Source organism: Amphibalanus amphitrite, unplaced genomic scaffold, assembly GCF_019059575.1.
Source record: "Amphibalanus amphitrite isolate SeventyFive unplaced genomic scaffold, NRLGWU_Aamphi_draft 000278F_arrow, whole genome shotgun sequence".
Taxonomy (NCBI): domain Eukaryota; kingdom Metazoa; phylum Arthropoda; class Thecostraca; order Balanomorpha; family Balanidae; genus Amphibalanus; species Amphibalanus amphitrite.
Genome location: NW_024881773.1, coordinates 70,046 through 92,339, shown reverse-complemented (window position 1 = coordinate 92,339; position 22,294 = coordinate 70,046). Strand labels below are relative to the sequence as shown.

The 22,294-nt window shown below is 54.5% G+C and overlaps 1 protein-coding gene across 3 annotated transcripts in view; it reads right to left on the bottom strand.

Annotated features, from left to right (window-relative positions):
- LOC122387223 (caskin-2-like) overlaps positions 1-22,294 on the bottom strand; it is an 88,787-nt gene that overhangs the window by 15,066 nt on the left and 51,427 nt on the right. For all 3 annotated transcript variants that reach the window (XM_043377180.1, XM_043377178.1, XM_043377179.1), the window contains 2 exons: positions 12,192-12,331; positions 11,512-11,650 (listed from right to left, as the gene is read on the bottom strand). In XM_043377180.1, the coding sequence (XP_043233115.1) occupies positions 11,512-11,650; positions 12,192-12,331 (279 nt within the window). The remainder of the gene's footprint in view (positions 1-11,511; positions 11,651-12,191; positions 12,332-22,294) is intronic.

Genomic DNA, 22,294 nt, shown 5'->3' with positions numbered 1-22,294 from the left:
GAGAGAGAGAGAGAGAGAGAGAGAGAGAGAGAGAGAGAAAAGAGATGTTGATAGATAGATGGAGAGATAATACAGAGACAGAAAGAGAGAGGAGTGTGAGGGAGAGGAAGGGAGAAAGAGACACACCTTTAGCCAGACAGAGGGGACAGTCGCCGAGACGAGACACCGGCGTCGTCTGGTGTTACGACAAAGTGGCCCAATCAGACGCCCTGTCCCGCCAGCTGTCAGACGGAGGTCACGCTAAAGGTCGCCAGGGAACACGGGGCGACCAGCGGTGTCAAGTTTTACGCAGATGAGGAGCGGCTGCGGTGCTTGGGTGAGTTTGTGGGCGGCGGGCGTGAGATGAAGGTGAGATGGACCGTGACATCGACCGACCACCTACAACGTTTGAGAGAAGAACACGACTTTTATCAGACTTTTTATGAGACTTGTTCACTTCAGAAGAGAATATATTCGCATTGATTACCGAAACCCATTATAAGGATGTGGTGTCTTTCTCACGCAATGACGCGACTTATCACTCATCAGACATGGTTCATTCACCCCTTCAACGGGACGAATATAATTGGCTTTTGAATACTTTTCTTCGGGGGCTTTCGGCAGGTTATGCAGTGCCTGGAGGTTGATTTAAATTCAACCACGCAAACGGGATCGATTCGACTTAAATACCGACAAAGAGCCGCCGAACTTCTTGAGTAACCGACTTCCTCCCCGTCTAATATCACAACATTGATGATGATCTTCGGTGCATTCAACTAATGCTCATAATTTCTGAGCAAAGCCTCACGCTTCCATCCAGCGTGCTAGTGCGCATTCATCATCCAATTTTCAACAAACTAAGGGGTACCTACCGGAGCGGAAGTTCGCTGACCTCTGACTCAACCCCGTCGATCACGACCCCCCCCCCCCCGCCGACGTCGACGTCGACCTGTCGGTTGCCACACCACTGACCGGGTGAGATCTGGCATCGTCTAATTGGGCGGATAAATCTGAGGTGTGGCGGCGCCGGCTGCTCAGGAGAGGGAGGGGGAAGAGTGAGGGGGGATTGAAGGTAGACGGGTCTCGGGTCAGATGGAAGGAAGACACGTACCTAGGGGCTCCTCGATACTGGCTTGTCCCAGAGACTAATGACTCGGATGTAGTTGAAGTCAGATGTACGAAAGAAATCGCAACCATATTTTTTGGGGAGAAATTGTGCATAATTTTACGAGGCTATCACGCGAAATGCCAGCATACAATTGTATGCACGCACTTAAATGTTGATGCGTTAGGCTACGTTATTTGTACGTACTGCGATAAAAACGAACGGGAGACGCTAACCGTTTTGGTGGTAGCCCTGTCACCAGTCCAATCCAAATATGTCATCATCAAACACTTCAGGAGACATCTTTCAAATCCTCACCACTTTAGTGACAACTTCAGAGCAGCTCAGTTGAAACTCGGCAAACTTGTCGGTGGGCTCTCTGAGTCGATTCTCACCGCCCGTCACTCAGTCGCACACAGCGCCTGGCAGCTAGCCTCAGCTCGACAGTCGATTTCTTACTTAGTCTATCTACACTATGCTTGAGTGCAGCTTTAAATGCTTTCCCAGTCCTCCGGCCTCTCATTCCTCGCTGTTCTCAGTTCCTCTCAGTCCTACGTTCCTCATGGTCCTAAACTCCTGCTCAGTCCTCATTTCCTCTCAATCCTCACATCTCCTCCCCAGCAGGAGACCGGCCACTACCCCCAGATCGATGGAGGTCGGACAGGGATTTAATTTCCAGCCAGCGCTGCTTATGAGCGCCGCTGCCCCAGCCCGGTAAAAATACACCCTCACTGCAGCGCCTCGGACGGTCGTCCAAACGCCGGGGGCGTGTCACTGATGACGTCAGAACCAGCGGCGAGGACTGTGTGTGACGTCACAAAATCACCTGTTGGTGAAACCGATTTAACAGTTCTCCAGCAGAAGATATCGATATCCTTCGAACGAAAACAATACGACTCCGACTCCGTCCGACAGCAGCAAGCCTGTAGGATTGGCTTCGTTGCGTTGATGAAATTGGTTTCATTGGTTATCTCTCACCCAGCGATTGGTTACATCCGGTTACCTCCAAAGATCAAATTACGGATTTTCGTCATCAGACGACCTTCATGACGTCCAATGACGTCAGACGTCCGTCACGTGATCCAAGATCAAAAGACGATCCACTATCCTGGATTTGATAACAGATCAACGGCCACCTCACGTAGATCTCCAGACAAATGACCTTCCGTAGGGATCGAGTATAGTCGATGGCATCGGAGACCACAGAGTTGAATGAACAGATGTCGGGCACAAGTCAGCCTCCACGGTATTTAAAAGGTCAGAGGGTACACCGGCCTCTCATAACGGAGAGAGACGTCAGAGAATGACGTCAAAAGACAAAAGATGACGTCATTGAATAGCCAAGACGGTAACAGCATGAGAGAGCAAAAACACTGAAAGCGCATCACCAAAAGTCAATGAGGGATCACCGCTTCGTTCTTGGAGCTTTTCGATATGTAGAACCCCAGTATAAAGATTACGTCATGCTCAGAAGTCACACCGAAAACCTCCCCGTCTAGTGTTGTACCGGTCAGAGGTTGTCACAACACCCGTCTCCACGTGCAAACATGGTATTACACCACGCCGCCGATCGACCCGTACCCTGTCTGGCCCCTGCACCCCTGGCACTAATTCTGGGGGTCGCAGGCAGGGCCGCATCGATTTCACTCGCACAACCCCGGCGGAACGGGTCGTCAGAGCCCGCCTCATCAACATCCAAACTCCATGGCGCTTCCTTCGGTGAACCAGGCTCTAATTGAAACCAGATGAGGAAGCCGTCGACTGCCATGAACCTGCGAGAGGATATGATTACGGCGCTGGGTATAATTATATCCGAACATGATTGAGAGTCCGTGGCAGGGCGGCGTTTTGTGCAGCAGCCGGCAGCCGTAGCTGCCCAGCTGGAGGAAACTGGAGGGCTACAGGCACCATACGCCGCACAAAGTCAGCAGATAGCGCCGGGTGGCAGCCCTCAGCTCCACGCAGCCGCAGCTCTGAGAGTGGCCGCGACCAGCCGGCCAATCCCGGCTGTCGAAGCCATCAATTGCACCGGCTCACCGGGCGCCGGCTGTGGCAGCTCGGGGGGGGGGGGAGACCACGCCCCAGGCGCCGACCGGTCGCCTGACCGACCGTGACCGGCCGGTGACCGCCGGCGGCGACAGGGCGAACAGGCACGCCGGTAAATAAATAACTTATTGAAAACACCGCGCCACCTCGCTCGCTCGCTGAAAGCATGAAGTGGTTTGCCACTTATCGGCGACACAGGTCGTATGTCAGGCCAAATGCGCTTCGAACCATTGACCGGATGCTCCAGGAAATAGGTCTGAGCATGTTGAGATGCTCATAAAATATCAATACGTTAGCTCCAGCCGTTTCTCATGTTAATGAAATCACCTTGACAGGTCCTTGACCTTGACATTTGTCCTGACCTCGACGCCGACCTCAGCATACTGCCATCTCTCAGTCTGTGCCGTTTCCAATAACACACGTGGGTCGGCGTTCATCATTTGAGCGGAGAGAAGCTGCAATAGACCTCAGTGACCTCTCGACCCCATATATCGCACGAGGGCAGACACACCCGGGCATGCGGCTTACTTCATTTCACGGGAAACGAGCACCGAAAACCAACAGCGACCTAGCTAGAGAGTAGAGTATACTAGGGTGACCCGCGTGCTCCGCAACGCGAAAAGGGATATTTTCGATCGGCGGGTGTTCGGTTGTTCTTGTGTCGGTTGGGTTATCTATCCATTTCGGTCGATTGCTTTTTGACGGCTAAACGTTTTGGTTTGTGGAAAAAATATCCACCGCATCGAGGTGCCCGTGTCTGATAAGCATGCTTTCCACTTCAGAATCTGTCAAATGTGCTTTATAATTTAGGCGCGTAGTTTTATGACAAATTAAAGGCGTAGATAATTTTCACTAAAAATCGTTTTGCAGCGGTTTGAAACATTTATATTTTTAAGAATACCGTTGCTTGTCATGCAAACGTGATGGTTGGATCTTGGAGAGAATTGAATGCTCTTTCTAATGATAGCATTTTCAATTGTCAAACTTATCAGGTTAAGCAGCAAAATCCGCGTAATTATTTAGTGGCACATTTTGGACAAATACCATTTAATTCAGCGATTTTTTTCCACATTGTTTTTGATCAATTAGCTTTTCACAATTTTTCCATGAGAGACGGTACATTTTTATTGCTAATAGGCGCTGTTTCAACTCATTCCGTCTGACGATCACCTGAAATTAATATAAATTCCAAAATCCGTCCAAAACGTCCATTTTTCAAAAGAAAGTGTCCTCCCCGGTGCACGTGGCGCGTGCCAACCCCTGCACCGCACACCATTCGATAGCCCGTTCGATTCTCTACACGATGCTGTTTTCCCCGTACCGGTCGGGCCCACGGTTACCGAGATATTGCACCGGGACCGGACCCGTGTCGGGCAAATTTGGCTGTTTTCGCCCGTTTTTACCAGCCGATTAATACATGTAAAGTCTATGACGCGAATTTGCACTTTTTGGGCACGCGCCACGCGCTCGCTATCGATCCGATCGAGCTGAGACCCATCAAAGGCACGTTGTCCATCCTTGTTCTATAACTTGCGCAAATTTCAGCGCGGTAGGTGCAGCGGTGTGACTTGTAACCCGCGCTACGTAGCACCATGTCGCGACCTTCGTAATAGACAGAAACTACGCCTTCCTCAAATAGTTACGAGCGAGCGAGCGCAGCGAGCGAAGTGAGTCTTTTCAATATAACGGAAAAATCTCAGTATGAGCGGCCCGGCCCGGCCCGGCCCGGCCTGTAACGCTTTTGAGAGGCTTATATCTCAGCAACCGCTGGACCGATTGGCCTGCGGTCTTTTTTGTTGGCTAGCCCCATCCCTTCTACCCCGTAATTGACTACTTTTGATACATCTCAGTGACCGTCGTGGCACGTGCCACGTGAAAAGTCAAGGGTGTTCAAGCAGTTTTCCAAAAGTAGTGATTTTGAGAGGCTCATATCTCAGCAGCGGCTTGAGCGATTGTCTTGCGGTAATTTTTATAGGGTAGCTGCATCCCTTCTACCAAAGGTCGGATACTCTTGATCTATGTGAGTGACCCCCAGTGCACGTGCAAAATACAACAATAAGAGGTGTCAAATTTGTTCCCATTTCAATAACTCGGTAATTACTGGGGCGATTTCGCTGAAACTTGGCATACAGGTAGGCACCCACCAGGCAATGCATTCCCATGTGTTGCGGTTAGGGTGCTACTGCACGTGCGCACGTGCAGGGGGCGTTTCCAGATCTCGAGAACGGCTGGGCCGATTGCGCTCAAATTTGGTACACGGTTGGGGACCAGTTAGTAGGGTGCCGTGCAAAAGTCATTTTGGACCCCGTTTGCACGTGCGCACGTGCAGAATGCCGCTTCCAGATCTCAGGAACGGCTGGGCCGATTGCATTCAAATTTGGCACACCGCTAGCGATCAGTTAGAAGGGTGCTTTGCGCAAGCCCGTTGGAAGCACCCTCTCGCCCTTCCGCACGCGCAGGGCTCACTATCTCGCTCGCTCGTCCTTCGCCCAAAAGGCGTTTTACTGGTAATATAGATGGCTTAAATGTGAACTTCTAAAATCCGTGCTCTTAGCAACATGCGGTGGGGTTGGATCCACTAAATGTTGACAGATTGAGGGCGCATAACTTCATAAACTACCTCGGGTTTGCGGAGCATGCCATGAGCGCGAAATTACTTTTCGCCGAACGCATTCGTGTTGAGGGACACGATTTAAAATTTAGTGCTGGCGGCGCCGAATGAGCCGTCACATTTGATGATGGTAATCCATCAACATGGACCGCCCGCATGGAAAGGTTGTCCACGGCGTTGCAGGGGTAGCGTAGTAGGGGAACTGTTCTGCATACCCGAATGTTTTAAAACCGTTCTTGGTCAACGCTTATCAACAACCAATTTCTTGTCCTGTATCATCACGCCAAAATTTACCAACAAACTGCGTCTAAGAGCCAGCCAGTCCCGACTAAGACCAAGGGTCACCTCGGGTCCCACTCTGGCTGACCTCAGGTCAGTGACCTGTCCTCACCTCGTCCCTCGTGCCGTCTTCTCCCGCCCGGAGACACCAGGCCATCGCTCCGTGCTCGGCTGCCCGGGGCGGGGGCGGGGGCGGCCGGCGGCGGCGGGGTGCTCGCCGGCCGCGTCCCGCTCTGTCATCCTCTCTCACTCGCCCGCACCTCTCACCGGTTCTCACCCTCTCACCGTGCCCCTTACCGCGCCCGCCGCCGGCGCCGCGCCGTGCCCGACTGAGCGACCGGCCTGTTTGTAGCCACCTGGCGGCCGCGGCGCGAACTAGCCCGCCGGCCGCGCCGGACCGGGAGATTGGAGACGCGAGATTCGGTGGTCGACCGAGCGATCCCCCGGTGGTGATCGGCCATCACCGACACCAATCGACGGTCACCGGACCGACGGCGGCTCACTGGGCGCCCAGGAAGGTCGAGCTGTTGAAGCTCGCGCCGAGGCAGCCGCAGAGATGGTAGCTTCGAGCGGTCATTCACCGGAAGCTAGAGTAGTGACCCCAAGGGTGGCCGGCAAGCGAGGGACTCACGGAATAGTCAAACCTTCAAGAGACGCAGGACGGTTTCACGCTTGAATGAGTATGTACGTCAGGGGTATTCGATTGCCTCGCACGGAGACTGGATAAATTATAGCATTGAGATTGAGCTAAAATAATGGCTATAAATCACGTCAAACATCCTTTACGCAGGTCACAGTTCATCCCATCATTTCCATCAGAGCCCGGACATCTCATCTCCCTCCTCCTATCGCCCACTTCCCTCACATACTCCACCCAGGCCACGCCTCATTCATACACAAAACGGCATCGATTTGACGGTCGGCGGCCGGCGGGGCGGGCCCCTTTGTGCCGCGCCGGGTCACACTGGCCTGGGGGCGGGGGAGGGGGAGGGGGGCGGCGAGCTATCGATTGGTTCGGGCGGTGGCGCGCGCACTGGAGGGGGGGGGGGGGGGTCCGCCCGTGCCGCCACCGCTCTCAGTTCCTGGAACGGGGGGCGTGGGGGTCTAGTGAACCCTCCTGTGACCTCAGGGAACCTTGCAGTGACCTCGATGACCCTCACGGTAACCTAAGTGACCTCCGAGGAACACCCTGACCTTCTGTGACCCCAATAATCCTCTGTGAACTCCGGAACACCTAAATGCTCTTTCCCTCCATTGAGCGGCAAATATATCCTTAACAGGCCCAGAGAGCGGCCGACGCGGCCGAAAGCTCAGGCTGGAGCGGCTGGAAAGCTATGCCTTCTGTCCCTTGAAGCTATAAGCAGCCCAGTCTTCAATGACAACATTCAAGTGATTTGACTGCAATGAGCAATCCATCGATCAAATGTTCTTCGAACACCCAACCAATAGCCTCACAATCGAACTCACAGACTCGCGAAATGAAACCCCAAATGACCTCCTCGACATTCCAACCAATGGGTCAAACATCCGCACCGGTCATCGTCGTGAGCCGCTGGGTCACTGGAAGGTCATATGGGGCCACCGCGGGGGTCCAGTTCACTGCAGGGGGTCGACTGAGGCTGGCAGGGGTGAACAGGTCACCTCCACGGAGACCGTTCTGAGGAGAAGTGCAGCATTACGAAATGAAAGTCCAGAGTAACCCCGGAAATGCTCGCCGTCCCAATGAGATTTCTTCCCAAGGAACAGCCATTTCAGCCTTTTTATTTAAATCCAACGCTCGGAGAAATCGCGCTCATAACGAGAGACCTGCTGAGTCACTGACTTCCCTAGAATAAGCATTTATGCATCTTCCGAGAAATTCCACAAACTTCGCAGGGCCAAGATCCTACAACACCGCTCTAAGTGCGTTCCAGGATACATATCGAAGCCCTTGTCCGATCAACAATGACCGCACATTATACGCAAAGTTTTCTTTTACATAAAACATCTTCCCTGAACAAACCTCTTAAACTGACTCGGCAGGATAAGCCGATGTGGCCCCGGGCCCCAGATCACCCAAGTTTCGCGATGCTGGTTGTTACATCGTGAACAGTTGCAGCCCCGGGCTGAACCTTTCGCGAACGAATATACTCCCCTTGGCCACTGCGTTTACTTTAATTAGCATTTCATCAGGGAATACTGTCGGTAGCTGCCTTGGGAGCTGTAACACCGCAGTAGAGCCGGTCTCGCAGGAAGCAGAATTCCGGATGTAGCCTGAGCAAGGGCTAGCTGCTATGAGCACGCACTGCGCAATAACGCTGCTGTAGCGAATAAATGGAACTCTTGGGCTCGGGTTATGAGATCACTGCAACAGGAGATAAGCACAAAGAGAGAACTAGGGAATATCTTCACAATTTGCAGGCACTTAGGCAATCTCCTTGGAACCCAAGGCAAAATCAGCTTCATCAATTGGATTCTTTTCGCTCGGCACTTTACTCTTGAAAGGATCTAATGCATTCTTGCACCACTTTCCGTTCATGGCCTCTACCAAGTGTCGCCATTTCCACCAAATATATCCAAGTGTCACCCATCATATCCCACCCCTTCCCCATCCCCGCCGACCTCGTCCGACCCTTCCAGTGCCATGTAGCACCGCCCCAGCCGATGGCCTCTTCATCTGACCCCCCCCCCCCCCTCCGGGGATAACTGGGCCTCGAGTTGAGTAAGTGCCCCGCGGTGCCGCACCACTTTCCACACAACTCGCCCAGTTCCGGGTCCGCTTTCCGAGCTCTGGGCCGGGGCAGTCGGCGACGCGTGGCCTGGGAGAGAGAGAGGGAGAGGGGTTCTGCTCTGCCGAGAGGAGGAGCTAAGGGATCCCCGGAGGGTGTCTGATGTGATCGGATAAAACCAAATCAGGAGACTGCAGTCTGCAGCTGCTCGAATTCGAGTCGAACACCCTTTTCAGTCGATTGGGTTGTTATATCCCCATTTCCCACATCGACTGAAATGTGTTTTGACGTAGTCAGCTGGCGACACAGGGCACAAGACACTGAACAAATGCAAAGGATAAGACGAAGACTGTTCAGCAAGAGACCGATAAGGTTGCTATCTGCTGGTCGTAGCTGCTATTCCACCGCTGCTATTGAACTTTTAAAGGCAGCCATCAACGTGAGCTATAAGATTCGCCATTGAAGCAGTCATGACCAGCAACCATCCCAGCAGTAGCCAGTAATCGTAACCGTGCCGCTCGTAGCCATGACAGTGCCGGCCGTAGCGGTGGACGTGCGGCCGTATCCACGTAGCCGTAGCCGTGCCGTCCGTATCCACGGTCGGCGGCCTCGCTAAATAAACGCCGCCTCTCGACCGACCAAACAGCAGGGGGTGTTTATACAGGGAAGATACCGCCCGGTCGAGGGCCGGAGGGTCAGATAAACCCCACAGACTGGCCTGCAGAGGGGGCTGGCTCAGAGCGCCGGTAGGGGCCCGCGGTACAACCAGAGCCTCTGGTGTTATACATGGTAGTAGGAGAATGGACCGGAGTGTCCTATCGCTCCCTGACACCCTGGTGGCACAACCTGGCCGCTTGATGTCAGATCAAGATCCATTGATGGTCACTAGTTACGATCCAGTTTAAATGAAAACACATTGCGTGGGTACTTTTGTCCACAAGAGTCCACAAGGTTGTAGCTGTATGGAAATAACTAACCCTTGCAGTCGTGCAAGTGACATCGCGCACTCTCCACACAAGTATACCGCTGTTTTCGAACTCATTTATCCAAGTCGTTTATGCCACCAGCAGATAATTTCTCATCTAAATCTGTTCAGCGATTAACAGTGTTGATGTTAACACCAAGGACCTCCCAAAGCCAAACGAACCACAATCTGTAACTGCCCTAATGATGATAAACGCCACTGACCTCAAAACTCACCGGCCACTTGGGGCCATAATTTCACCGTGAAAAATAAACAAAAAGCCCATATGATCAACTGCGTTTTAACGGCCCAATTGCGTTGTGAGGGACGAAGCGTGCAGAGCTCGGTTTTAGTTCTGTAAATTAGCGCAGCTTGACTCTGGGCACGGGCCAAATATGGTCACTAGTGCGGCGGGCTAGCGTGCCTGTGATCTAGTTTCGGAGCGGGAGGTTCAGAGCGCTAACAAACAGGTTAGGAGACAGGGAGAGGGAGAGGGAGAGGGAGAGGGAGAGGGAGAGAGAGAGAGAGAGAGAGAGAGAGAGAGAGAGAGAGAGAGAGAGAGAGAGAGAGGGAGGGAGGGAGGGAGGGAGGGAGGGAGGGAGGGAGGGAGGGAGGGAGGGAGAGAGTCGCGACAGTTTCTGTCTGCACGGTTTAAACGGCCGATACGTGTCCGTGCATAAACAGAGAACTCATTGCAGACAGAGGGGGAGAGGAGGGGGAGGGAGGAGGGATCCGCAATGCAGAGGTGGGTACTGGGAAGGTCAATGGGTCAGTATACTGGATATGGAGGTCGCCCTTATGGTGTGAGGTGACAGGCGGACACAGTCAATAATGACCAATCCGTCAAGCCAAGCATCACCTGAGCCAAGAAAACGTACCTTACCATAACATCACGAACAGATGATACTCCCGTTAGCTTACAAAACATCCCTCTCGTATTCTGATTACAGCTGGGATCCTACTTCTCTTTGACACGACTGGTATGGCACGAAACGCTCCCCAAACTCTGCCCCAGAAAGTCCGTGGGCTCTCTCAATCCCATGGACAATGTCCAACACCCCCCCCCCCCCTACACACTAGTCCTAATCAAACCACCTCGTCCAGTCCCAGTGTCCTGTCGCCAAATGTCTCTCTGCCTCTGGTGTCTCCCTTTGTCTCTGTGGCGTCTCGTTAGGTCGCTGATAGTGGCCGGGACATAGAGGCGGCACTCTGATCAGATCTACCCTGGTTGGACACGCCCATCGGAGAGGGGGGGGGGGGGTGGCGGATTAGATGTGTTCAGTCCTTACCTCCCTTCCTCGTGTGTTTGGCGAAGGGGAGGGGGACTCAAGCTGGATGGCTCAAGCTACAAGCCTCCTAAATCTTTTCCAACCCACTCCTGTCTCTATCTCTAATCACTCCGCTGTTCCGCTCTACCCCAATCCCTCCGCAGCGGCTGACACCGACTATGTGATCAGCTAGCTCTTTTCCAGGTGCGCCTGAGGCTGACAAAATCCCAGGGCACTGACGGGGGTTCCCCAGATGATTGACATGATCATTGATCGTAGCCCTAGGGCAGCTTAGAGACTGCTTACGATAATGGCAGCTTTAGCGATATTTCCCAGATGAAAAACCAAAGAGGCGAAACATTATTGAGCACCTCACTTGTGACGGTAAGAAGCTTAGTGGTGAATGCATTTTTACAATGAAAATATTGTCTTTGGTCCATCATGTTTTTAAAGTTACCTATGTGCTGCCCATCTAGTTTCTCTCGTTCCCTATTTCACATCGACTCTCCTTACGATTCCTAAATCAAACCCCACCATTCCCCATGCCTTACCTTCATGCCGTCGGCGAGCATCTGAGCGACGTGCAGACGAGAGATGGCGTCATCCTTCTCCAGGGAGCCCAGACTGGAGCTGGAGCTGTGGTACGACTGGCGGTAGCTGCTGCCAGACTCGTACGACTGGCCGGACAGTCTGAACGGAGCGAAGGGGGAGGGGGGGAGGGTCAGAGGGGGGTACAGTTAGCTGGGCCGAGAGGGTGCGGTGTGCAGGGCGGATGTGGACCTAGTATCAGACGGGTGGAGGAAGAACGCTGTAAATGGGGCTGAATGCATGAATAACTACGAAGTGAAACAGACAAAGAGGTGCAGTTAGATAGACAGTAGGGGATGTTGTGAGGCAGGGAGCGATGGGGTACGCGTTTTAAACATCATAAAATGAGTCAATCCAGACAATCAAGAACAATAAGTGAGACAATGTGAAAGTCACGAATTCCGTCGTCTAGAACGAAATATTATGCCAGAAGACGTGTTCAGTTCAGTGTTCATCAGATAATTCAAACTTAATTCAAACATTGTTCGCTCAGGGTTCGTTCAAGCTCTGGTGACTGGTGACAGGCTCCACAGGCACAGAAATAAATCCACGGGGCTCCTCATGCCCAGTGCTGCCCTCTATCTCGCCGTCTCCCCGTCCACCGCCCGTAGTTCCTCAGCTGACCGCTAGGCGTCGCTCGCACCTGTTCAGGCTGGTCGGATGGGAAGCCTTGCTGTCGTAAGCCGAGGACGCGCGGCCAGAGTCCAGGCTGGAGGTGCTGTTACGGCAGCCGAAACTGCTGGTCGAGCTGCCCGCGCTGGATGGAGAGTCGCGGCCCGGACTCTGCAAAAAGGAGAAAACGACCAATGTCAAAATGTGCGTAAATAAACAGCAAAGGAACTTAAGGTAGACGTAAAATCCTCGGTCTCTGATACAACTTCTCTCATGGATAGGTGTGTTTGCACTAGCGAGAGAAAAAGCTGATAGTGACTCCGTTTACTTCAGTCCTTTGGTTGCCATGGCTACCAAGATAAAATGCTACGGAAATCGCATCGATGCACTGCTCCAGACAACGCGTTACCCGAGTAACCGATGGAAAACAGCGCGTTACCGGGACCCCTCATCTGGAAACTGACTGTCACCATGGCAACTGCAGACGCAAACATCCTAGATTCGTTACTCCATAGAACACGCCGCATCGCGTTGCGCCCAAAGCTCAATAGTACAGGCACAAGGATGAATAAAAACATGAAGAGTAGGCATCGCAAAATTCCCCTCATATAAGGCGTACGTACCTACCAGTGACACATACCTACAGTTAACGGACACATTTCATTGCTTGTATGCTATACCGCATCGTCTGTCCTTGGATAGCCATAGCTTGAATATATTACCCCATGTATTTTTTTTCTTTGAGGTAGGTAGACACCACACCAGTCATGGGCTCCATCACACCCAAACAGCCAAACCCACTCAGCAACAATATCACACAACACAAAACGTCCATCATTCGGGAGACACCTGTCCATAATCTGCCCGAAAATCTACCCAACAGTCATGACAACACGGGTATACTCTCCCAGTAACAGCTACATCAAAACCCTCTCACCCTCCCCCCGCCGACTACCCCCCGGTCAGGTAACGCGGTAAGAATGCCGTCTCAACGCGGCATCTCCGCAGACGCGCGGCGACAAATATGGTGACCATTAAAACAGCAGGCACGCTAAACACTAGGGTTTCTGCAGCAGCACGCCGAAGCCTTGCAGCGCCCGGCTTGATCGAGGCAGTCTGGTGCAGTACCTTTCATGGATTCATTGGAAGTTGGTTTGATATTAGTGAGCTATTAACGAGCCATAGTGTCTAGCCTAGGAGAGTTCATTATATTGTGTTATTAGTAAGGATCACATTTGGGTCACGATGCCTATTCCAAATATCTCCCAGCAATCGCAAACTATCGTGGTGCATTTTTCCGTCCTGACACTAATGAGACCCATGAAATCAGACACTAATCCCAGTTCTGCCCCGGGCGACCGCCCACGTGAAAATTCCGATAAACCAGTTTGGGTCTGCATCATACCATTGGAAGACCACCCACACCAGACTAAGAATTCTCACATCGAAAGAAGGAAACTCAGATGACGTCACTGAGTTAGTGACGTCATCATGGGATGAAACATCCCCGACCCGTAGCCAAAACGGCCTCTTGGTCCATTGGACATCCTGTACACATGAACTTGGCAGTCGGCCAGGTCATGACGTCATAACTCGGAGGAACAGCCTCATTGGAGCAGTGTTGTGGGAGGAGACAGCGGTAGTTGTCAGCGGCAAACTGGCAAAGGGCCAGCGCAGTCACAGGTAAGGAAGATGTGTCATAGATTCATGGGGCCGGGTACGCCACAGTTATACGGGAAAATCTAGGGACGATTGGGACACATTCAGGTTCGAAGGTGAAATTATTGAGCAGTCACACCCACCACACGCAATATCACAGTTAAATACCGAATAAAAGCAAACGACATCACTCCCATGAGCCAAAGAACAGTTTGCGACACGCTGAATTCACCGAACGTTCTATGAACCGAATGACAAACAACTGTCACTAGATCACCGAGAACTCCCTCGAAAGAAGCCACCTTTACGAGCAAATGATCTCATTGAGGAAAATCAATCGCGTGTTTCGTTCCAGTTTCGACCACCACCGCATCAACGATAGGCATATCTGGACGCTGCAACAAACTACAATGAAATTCCCGTCTTCTTTTTCTCAGAAATCACCCATGTCACTGCGGCCGTGTGCAGAAATCACCGTCAACTCTTGGTTCCGACAGTCTGACCTGCCGCGTGGCACCTGACCTTTGACCCCGAGTGGCCGCGGTCGGTACTTCAGATCCCCAGGTGCGCACAGCTGGTGGCGGGGCGGTGCACCGGCCCTCTGCTATCAAACCATACGGCACATCATCGGGGGACATCACAGGAGCCGCCGCCCGCCCGGCCAGCTGGCAGCTGCACCCCCTCCCCCCGCGAGGGAAGGGGGGTTTAAAGGGTCTGACAGCACCTCATCAGAGCCAAATCAAAGCCACCAGCGAAGGTTGAGCTAGTCTGAGCTGTATTGAGTAGGTGAGTTGACCCACAGCGCGGGTAAGGGAGACCAACGGCAGGGCGCGGTCGTGAGTGGGTGGGAATGACTGACACTCTATTACCCACTCCCTCAAACACTCTCCTAGTCACTCCCTCTTCCATTCCCTACCCCACTCCCTCCCGAGACCAGGAGTGTCACGGTGACCCAGTCCGCGCCACTCCCTCTCACGAACCGACGGACCAACGGACGGTGACGCCTCACGAGCAGCAGTCTGCCGAGTCTCACTCCCAGTCACGACAGAAGACAGGCCGCCACCAGCTGCTGGCAAAGTGTCCGTATTTAGGCACACATCCCCTCTCGCGTGCCGTGATAGGGCCCAGAGGCGCTCCCTGACAGAAAACTGAGCCGAATCACGCACCGGCTACCAAATCGAACCGGTGCAGACTTCATGGGGTGTTCCAGTTCAGGACAGGTGCAGTCGCCCGTATCGACAGGCGCCGTTACTTAGCATTCAGCCGTATGGTCCCGGCGCTGGCTACTACAAGGTAAACAAGGATGCGGAGTAGAGCTGCGACTTTTCTCCGGAGACGAACCACAGAGCCGAGAGTGGCTGGATTTACAGTGCGGAATCTGAGAGCCGAGAGGTTCCAAAGCACACTTAGCTTGGGTCCAAATCCTGGCAGGTGGCCTCATGATGAGACTGATGTCTTGACTAGTTTCTTCAATAACGACGGTAACAAATTGGTGACAAGTTTGCATCTCCAGCTAACAGGATCCGCCTATAACAGGTTACGGTAGCAATGCCATCAGCTTTGCACATGTCCCTAACTGATGTACCCTGAAGACGTGTTGACATCACCACTACACTAAAAGGCCTGTGTTCATCGACGCCATACCTCCCGAAACAAGCACATCCGGAACTGCAGAAGGACCTCGGGTGACGGGGAACTAATGGGTGGACAGGTGACACGCGGGTGATATGGGTGACAGGTGATGTCATACGTGACAAGTGACGTGTCATCTGTGAGGACATCCGCAATGGGTGTGTGAATTTGAAATAAGCCGTGATCATGAGCGAGCATATTGGACATGTGGCTGCACTGTATTGCCCTTGACTTTGCAATACGCCATGTCGTTAAAATGGTGCAGCGCCACAGAATTTGCGGTATGTAGAGAAACCAATGACCCAGTCACAACGGCACTAATGTTAACACAGAAACGACTCTAAGCTGGAGATAGAATCAGCAGGGACAAGATGTTAGCCAAATGTCATCTCGACTAATCCAGCCCGTTTAGCACAACAGGATTCTGGTCTTGTCAACGGTCAGTTACGATTTCCAACTGACCAACGTAAAACTAGCACACTGCAAAAGCCGGGACGAACACTGCTGCGCCAACATAAATGTACAGCGGCAGTGAGTTCACAATGGTTTTAGTCACAAACAAGGAGCGTAAGCATTTGTTTACGAGGTTTAAATGGAGTTTATGGTCGGTTTTCCTCGAAAGGTGCGTCTTGGAACAAGCAGCTGTTAGCATTCCAGCATGATTGTCCTCATGGGATTCACTGCGACAATACGACGCTGTATGTTTCAGAGTAGCTAAGCCTGGCACAAACCCCGACCGCACCCTACACATTAACGTCAACAGACGCGCATTTACCGCGTCAGGGCCATCCTGACAACCCTCTACCCCAGTGCCCCACCCTCCCCGGCCGCCTGGCGTGTCCAGGACCGGTTATTGTCCAAACCGCCGTCCGTCCGAACTGTCCAGTGTCCGTCGCGGGTCCCGTAACGTGCAGCGACATCACACTGATGTGTATCTCACGTCAGTCTGGCGACAGGTCTGAGCTATCACCAACGTCACCAAATGTCACCAGGAGTTACCACTGTCACCACCAGCACCACAGTCGTCAGGCACTGCCTTCAGTAACTTATTGATCTTCATACTGTATTGATCTTCTCAACTATCCTCCCAGCCTTCGACCATACACCATGTTTTCATTTCGCAATTCGCCCGTCCCGTGAGAACGACCAAACTCTTCCGCTTCCGTTCGAGTGTTCTGCTCAAGAGCCGCCGCCACAGCGCCGCCGATATCCTTCCAAACATTTCCTCTGTCGTCTGAAGTCTCCTTCCCACGGCGTACCACTTCAAACACTTGAGCGAACCGATCCAATTCGTCGACCTACGGCGCTGGGGCGGCCGTCAACCCCGCATTCCAGGCTCAGACAATGATGGGTGACTTGACGCTCTCGCCTCTGAGCAGCCGTCGCCTGTCAGTCTGTCCTGTCTTGTCCCGTCAGTGCAGTCAATTCCTGTCCGTTCCATTCTTCGACAGTACCCAACGTCGTTCACTCCGCCAACGTCCCATCCCAACCCACCACCCCACCGGCACCCCACCGCTGTCCATCCCATCTCAACACAGGTCCTTCACCTCCCCTTCACCGTCCCATCATCAGCATCCCACTCCCATCACCACCCCGTCAGCGTCCCGTCACCACCCGTCAGAAACCCGTCAGTCACCACCTCTCCGTACGCAAACACTCATTATCCACCGTATGCGTTTCTGGGCCACGGCACGGCCAACTCGGCGGGGCGGATCTTCGCCACGCCATTGTCAGAATGTCTGCGCTACCGCGCTGACGAGACGACACCGATACCCGTTACCCATTGACAGATCCGCGGAGACGGGCGGGAGGTATTGTCCCGGCAGGAAGCTGACAAGAGACCCAGCATGGTGGCAGGAGTATCTGTCACATCGCAATAGAAAAACATCCGGCAGACGGAGAGACATTGCTGGACAAATAAATACACACTGTCGGAATACGTATGTACGGACGGAGGAGCTTTCGACCCGAGTGTTTCTTTTGGCTATGCTGTTGCGATTAGAAAGTGGAACGCCCCCTGCTTTGATGCATTCAGTTTCAGAAGACAAGAGGGTGAACGAATTTCTCTCTCGGACGTCTATACAAATACAAACATGTCTTGAAAGTTGCTCGTCTTGAAACCAAACCTCAGTGAAATCAAACTCCGACACTTGTCTTGTAGAGAGGCGCGTCTCCAGAGCCTGAAGACGTCTGTTTTGAAGACTCCCATTCAAGACGCGCAGTGACGGAACGTGTGGCATTCAAACTTTGCGTCTATCGTAGACTGTATTTCTTCACCCTTCTTACATCTCAACGCGCACACCGACCCGTCCTCTCTCTCTCCCGCCCTGCTCTCCACTGCCCGCCCGTCTCCCAATGTCCAGCCGGGCCGCCCGATATACGGGCCGGCGTGTCCCTGCTGCCGCGCACATGTGTGGCCATAGACCTCCATTTATGACCACTTATGACCCGACGCCGACCCTACGCGACAAGGCTAGAATACAAACTATGTGAACAAACAGAGAGACACATTCCCCCCTGTTCCTAAAGAACACATCTAACTACAGTTTAACTAATGGGGGATGGGAGCGCCGAAGAGTTGCGGCGCACGCCTGCAGCGCAAACCCCTTCTTAGCACGTCACTATAACTATCGATATTATCTACACTTTCCGCTGGCGCGCTACCTTCGTTCACACGGTCGTTTGACAATCCCTCAGTTTCTGTTTTTACAACTTTCACTGTATGGATCCGCTCCTCTGTTCCGGCACCGCCATCCGCCTCAGCTGCTGCTCGAGGGACCGGCTCGGTCTGCTCGGTCGGCGCGACAGCTGGGGTCAGCTCTGACGGCTCCACCGCCGCCGGCGCCTCAATGGCCAGCTGTCCAGGCACATGGGCGGTCGGAACCGGACAGGCGATCTCCTCTTCCTGCTCATCATCCGTCGAAGCAGCCATTGCGTCGTCACTGTTGTTGGCAAGACGATGACGAATGTTCCGCACGTGCCATGGGACTCCATCCACTTCAATCGTCTGAGCGGATACGACTTTGGTGACAGTGCCCTCCTTTGACACGGCGGTGCACCGATCGCCCCGTTTTCGGACCCACACCGCATCACCGGGCTGATACACACCAGGCTGGCCGGCCGTCTGAGGAGGAGCAGCTGTGTTTCCCTGTGACTGCACGCACAAGTCTCTGCCAGCCTGACGGTAGGCACCATGTATCGGGGCCGTGGTAATATCACGCCCGTCCTTGGGCGTGACATTATAGCGGTGCACGGCTTCTGGTACGGTGCATCCTTGACGGGCGGCCATCACTTTGATGGTGCGATGGTGGCGCTCGATGATGCCATTCCCACCAGGTTCATAGGCCGCGCGATACCTCAGCTCGACGTCCCACCGCACCGCGAACGCCTTCAGCTCGCGACCCTTGAATTCGGTCGCATTATCCATTAGAAGCTCGGCCGGTGCTCCTCGCTCCAAAAACAGAGCCTCGAGTTGTCTGACGATCTCGCTCCCGTCAGAGCGGCGGATCTCACGCCACATGGCGTATCGCGACGGCCCACAGTCAATCACGGTGAGATAGTGTTTTCCGCGGAAATGGGTTACGTCCATTGCCAGCCGCTCCCAGTTGCGCTCGACCGCCAAGGCACCATGCTTCCAGCGCGACGGGGCTGGGTCGATCGACGCACACACCTGGCACGATCTAACGATCTGACGAACGGCCGACTTCGTCACGCTCTTTCCCAGCTCTCGGCGCGCATACCACCACGTCCGCCGCACTCCCTGGTGTCCCACACTTTCATGCACCGCCATTATGTCCTCAGGTCGAGCTGTCCTGACGGCCGCCACCACACCTGTCACCTGCTCGCTTCCGGTTCTGATCCACTCTTTTGGTACTCTCGTGAGTTCGTCTGCACGGTTGGCAGCCGATGGCACGAGCTCCACTGTCACGACGAGGTCGTACTCGCTGGAGAGCTGCTTGAAAACGGCCACCCGCCGCCGAACCAGCATTTCCGACTGTGCCTTCGTCCTCAGTCGGGCACGGCCTGTCAGAGCGTCGGTCAGCCAGCGCTGAACAGTGACAGAGTCTGTGCGGAGGATCACACGCTTGAATCCCCACGCCACCGCCATATTCATACCGTTCAGCGCGGCATCCAGCTCCGATAGGTTTATGTGCATGTCTGAGTCACTGTCAGATCGGAGCCACGCGGCGTCTTCGATAACCTCACCCGTGGTGGGGTCACTTAGCACTACGCCGCGGGCGATAGAGCTGGCATCGGTCCACACCGTCACCGAGTCTCCTGAGACGCACCACTGTCCTCGTGCCGGGTCACACTCTGCCAGCCGCCGGGCCACATCACTGACTTGTTTGCGCAGGTCATCGTCGGTGATCGGTGAGTCCCAATCTTTGGTGACCTTGTTCGCCGCCCTTTTCAGCCAGGCGGCGGCCGGCCGCAGCCACCCGGCGACGGGCACGTGTGATGTTAGCTGACCCGCCCAGGCGAAGATTGACCGCCTGGTCAGCACCCCGGGTGGCTCAGCTGGTGTCTCGCCGTCCCGAGACCATCTCAGTGTGCCGTCACCGCCAGACTGCCGTCTCACTCGGAGCCCCAGCATCCGGGCTCCGGCCTCATCCGCTACCCGTTCCGGTGGCTTACACGAGAGCCCGTATGCGGCAAAATGTTCGGCCACCCGCTCAGCAGAGATGAGCGTCTCGTTGACGAGCAGGTCGTCAGCGTACGGGAGCACTGCTTTTGCGATCTCTGGACTTTGATCCAAAACTTCCCGCACTACCGCTTGCATGATGCCGCTTGCAACGCTGAGACCAAATCCGACCCTTGTCAGACAATGTCACTGGCCTTCCACGATTACCGTCTGAAACGGCCACAGCTCCTGGGCCACGTGCAGCTGCAGAAACGCCTTCTTCAGGTCGATGACGGCCACATCGTCGCCGTGTTGCCGCCACTTGCGGAGCTGGTCGCGGCACACATCAGCTTCAGCCGTGTGAGCCACCAGGTGCTCATTCAGTTCACGGTAGTCGAGCACCGGCCTGACCTTGTCCTTGGCTTCCTGGGTGACCGCCATGAGCGGAATTAGGCCACGCACCGGCCCGTGTTCCTGCTCATTGTACGGTTGCAGCCACCCTTCCTCAACCCAGAGCCGTAGCTCTGCGTCGAACCGCTCCTGCGACTCTGCCGGCACGCGATATTGCGGCACAGTATTCTTGAGTTGTTTTGGCTCCTTTCCGTCGGCCCACTTCCACCAAACTGTCCACTTTCCGTCGCTGAACTTAGCCACAAAATCAGCCGTCTCGATTTGTCTGTCCACTGGACCACGCCCCTGAGACACCGCTGCCGACATACCGCTCGATTCTGCCTTTACACCGGCGCACCCCGAACGCTCCCCCGTCACCACTTTACCACCAAAACGCACCTCTCCACCACTAACAAACACACCACCCAGCGCCTCTAACCCGGTCATGCCCAACAGCACGTCAACACCCAACAACCTTTCCGCCACTACCACAGCACGGACCACCGCCCGCCGGCCTTGTGCCTCCAGCAGCACCTCTGCACTCCCGCAGCATCGCACGACACTCCCATTCACCGCGGTCAAGTTTGTCTCACATCGATCCCATTTATCGACACAACCCGCGAACACCACGGTCTCCTCGCAGCCCGTGTCCACCAGCGCGTGACACGGTCGCCCGTCGAGCAGCATCTGGATTACCGGCGCTCTGCTGCCGGCTCGGTGGACGGCGGAGGAGGTGCTGGCGCTGATGCAGCTCCCCCGCCGCAGCCGTTTGGGCACATCCGGGCGATATGACCTGGGCGACCACATATCCAGCATCTGATCGGAGCCGGCCGGCGACTTGACCTTGAAATGTCACGTGATGGCCCACTCGCCGCCGCCGCCGCCGCCGCCGCCGCCCCCGCCGCCGCCGCTGCCGCCGCCGGTGGCGCTGCCGTGACTGCTGTCCTGGACAGTACGGCTCTCGCTCGGTCCAGGACGTACTCGAGAGTGAACTCGTCTCCGAGCCCGTCCCGAACCGCAGCTTGCGCAGCCTCCGGCAGCCCATTGACGAAGGTGATGGCAATAGCTCTCTCCGGCAGACCTCCCATCAACTCAGCGAGCTGCTGCAGCGCCGCTAAGTACACATCCGCCGTCTCTCCGGGATGAAGGCGACGCCGTGCCATTTCCGCCTGCGCGGTGAACGGGTCCATGGCGAAGGCCCTCAGCAGCTTAGCCTTCACGCTGGGCAGCTGATGACGAGTCGCTGCGGGCATTCGGGACCACACCGCGAAAGCACCGCCGCGCAGGCGAGTCGGCAACACAGCCATCAAGGACACTGATCGCAGCTCGCACAGGAGAGCAGCCTGCTCCAGCCACTCCACTACGTTTCCAGTTCCGTCGAACTCCGGAATAGTCCTGGCGTCGAACGCCGGAGTCACCTCCATCACCGCTCTTCCCGCGGCGTCACTGGTCTCCTCCTCGACACTCGGCATCTTCTCACCACTTGTCAGAAAAATGCCGAAATAGCTTGTGGCATTCAAACTTTGCGTCTATCGTAGACTGTATTTCTTCACCCTTCTTACATCTCAACGCGCACACCGACCCGTCCTCTCTCTCTCCCGCCCTGCTCTCCACTGCCCGCCCGTCTCCCAATGTCCAGCCGGGCCGCCCGATATACGGGCCGGCGTGTCCCTGCTGCCGCGCACATGTGTGGCCATAGACCTCCATTTATGACCACTTATGACCCGACGCCGACCCTACGCGACAAGGCTAGAATACAAACTATGTGAACAAACAGAGAGACACAGAACGTTATGCGTTTGTGTCGCTCCGTGTGTGGTCGTTTTGGTGCA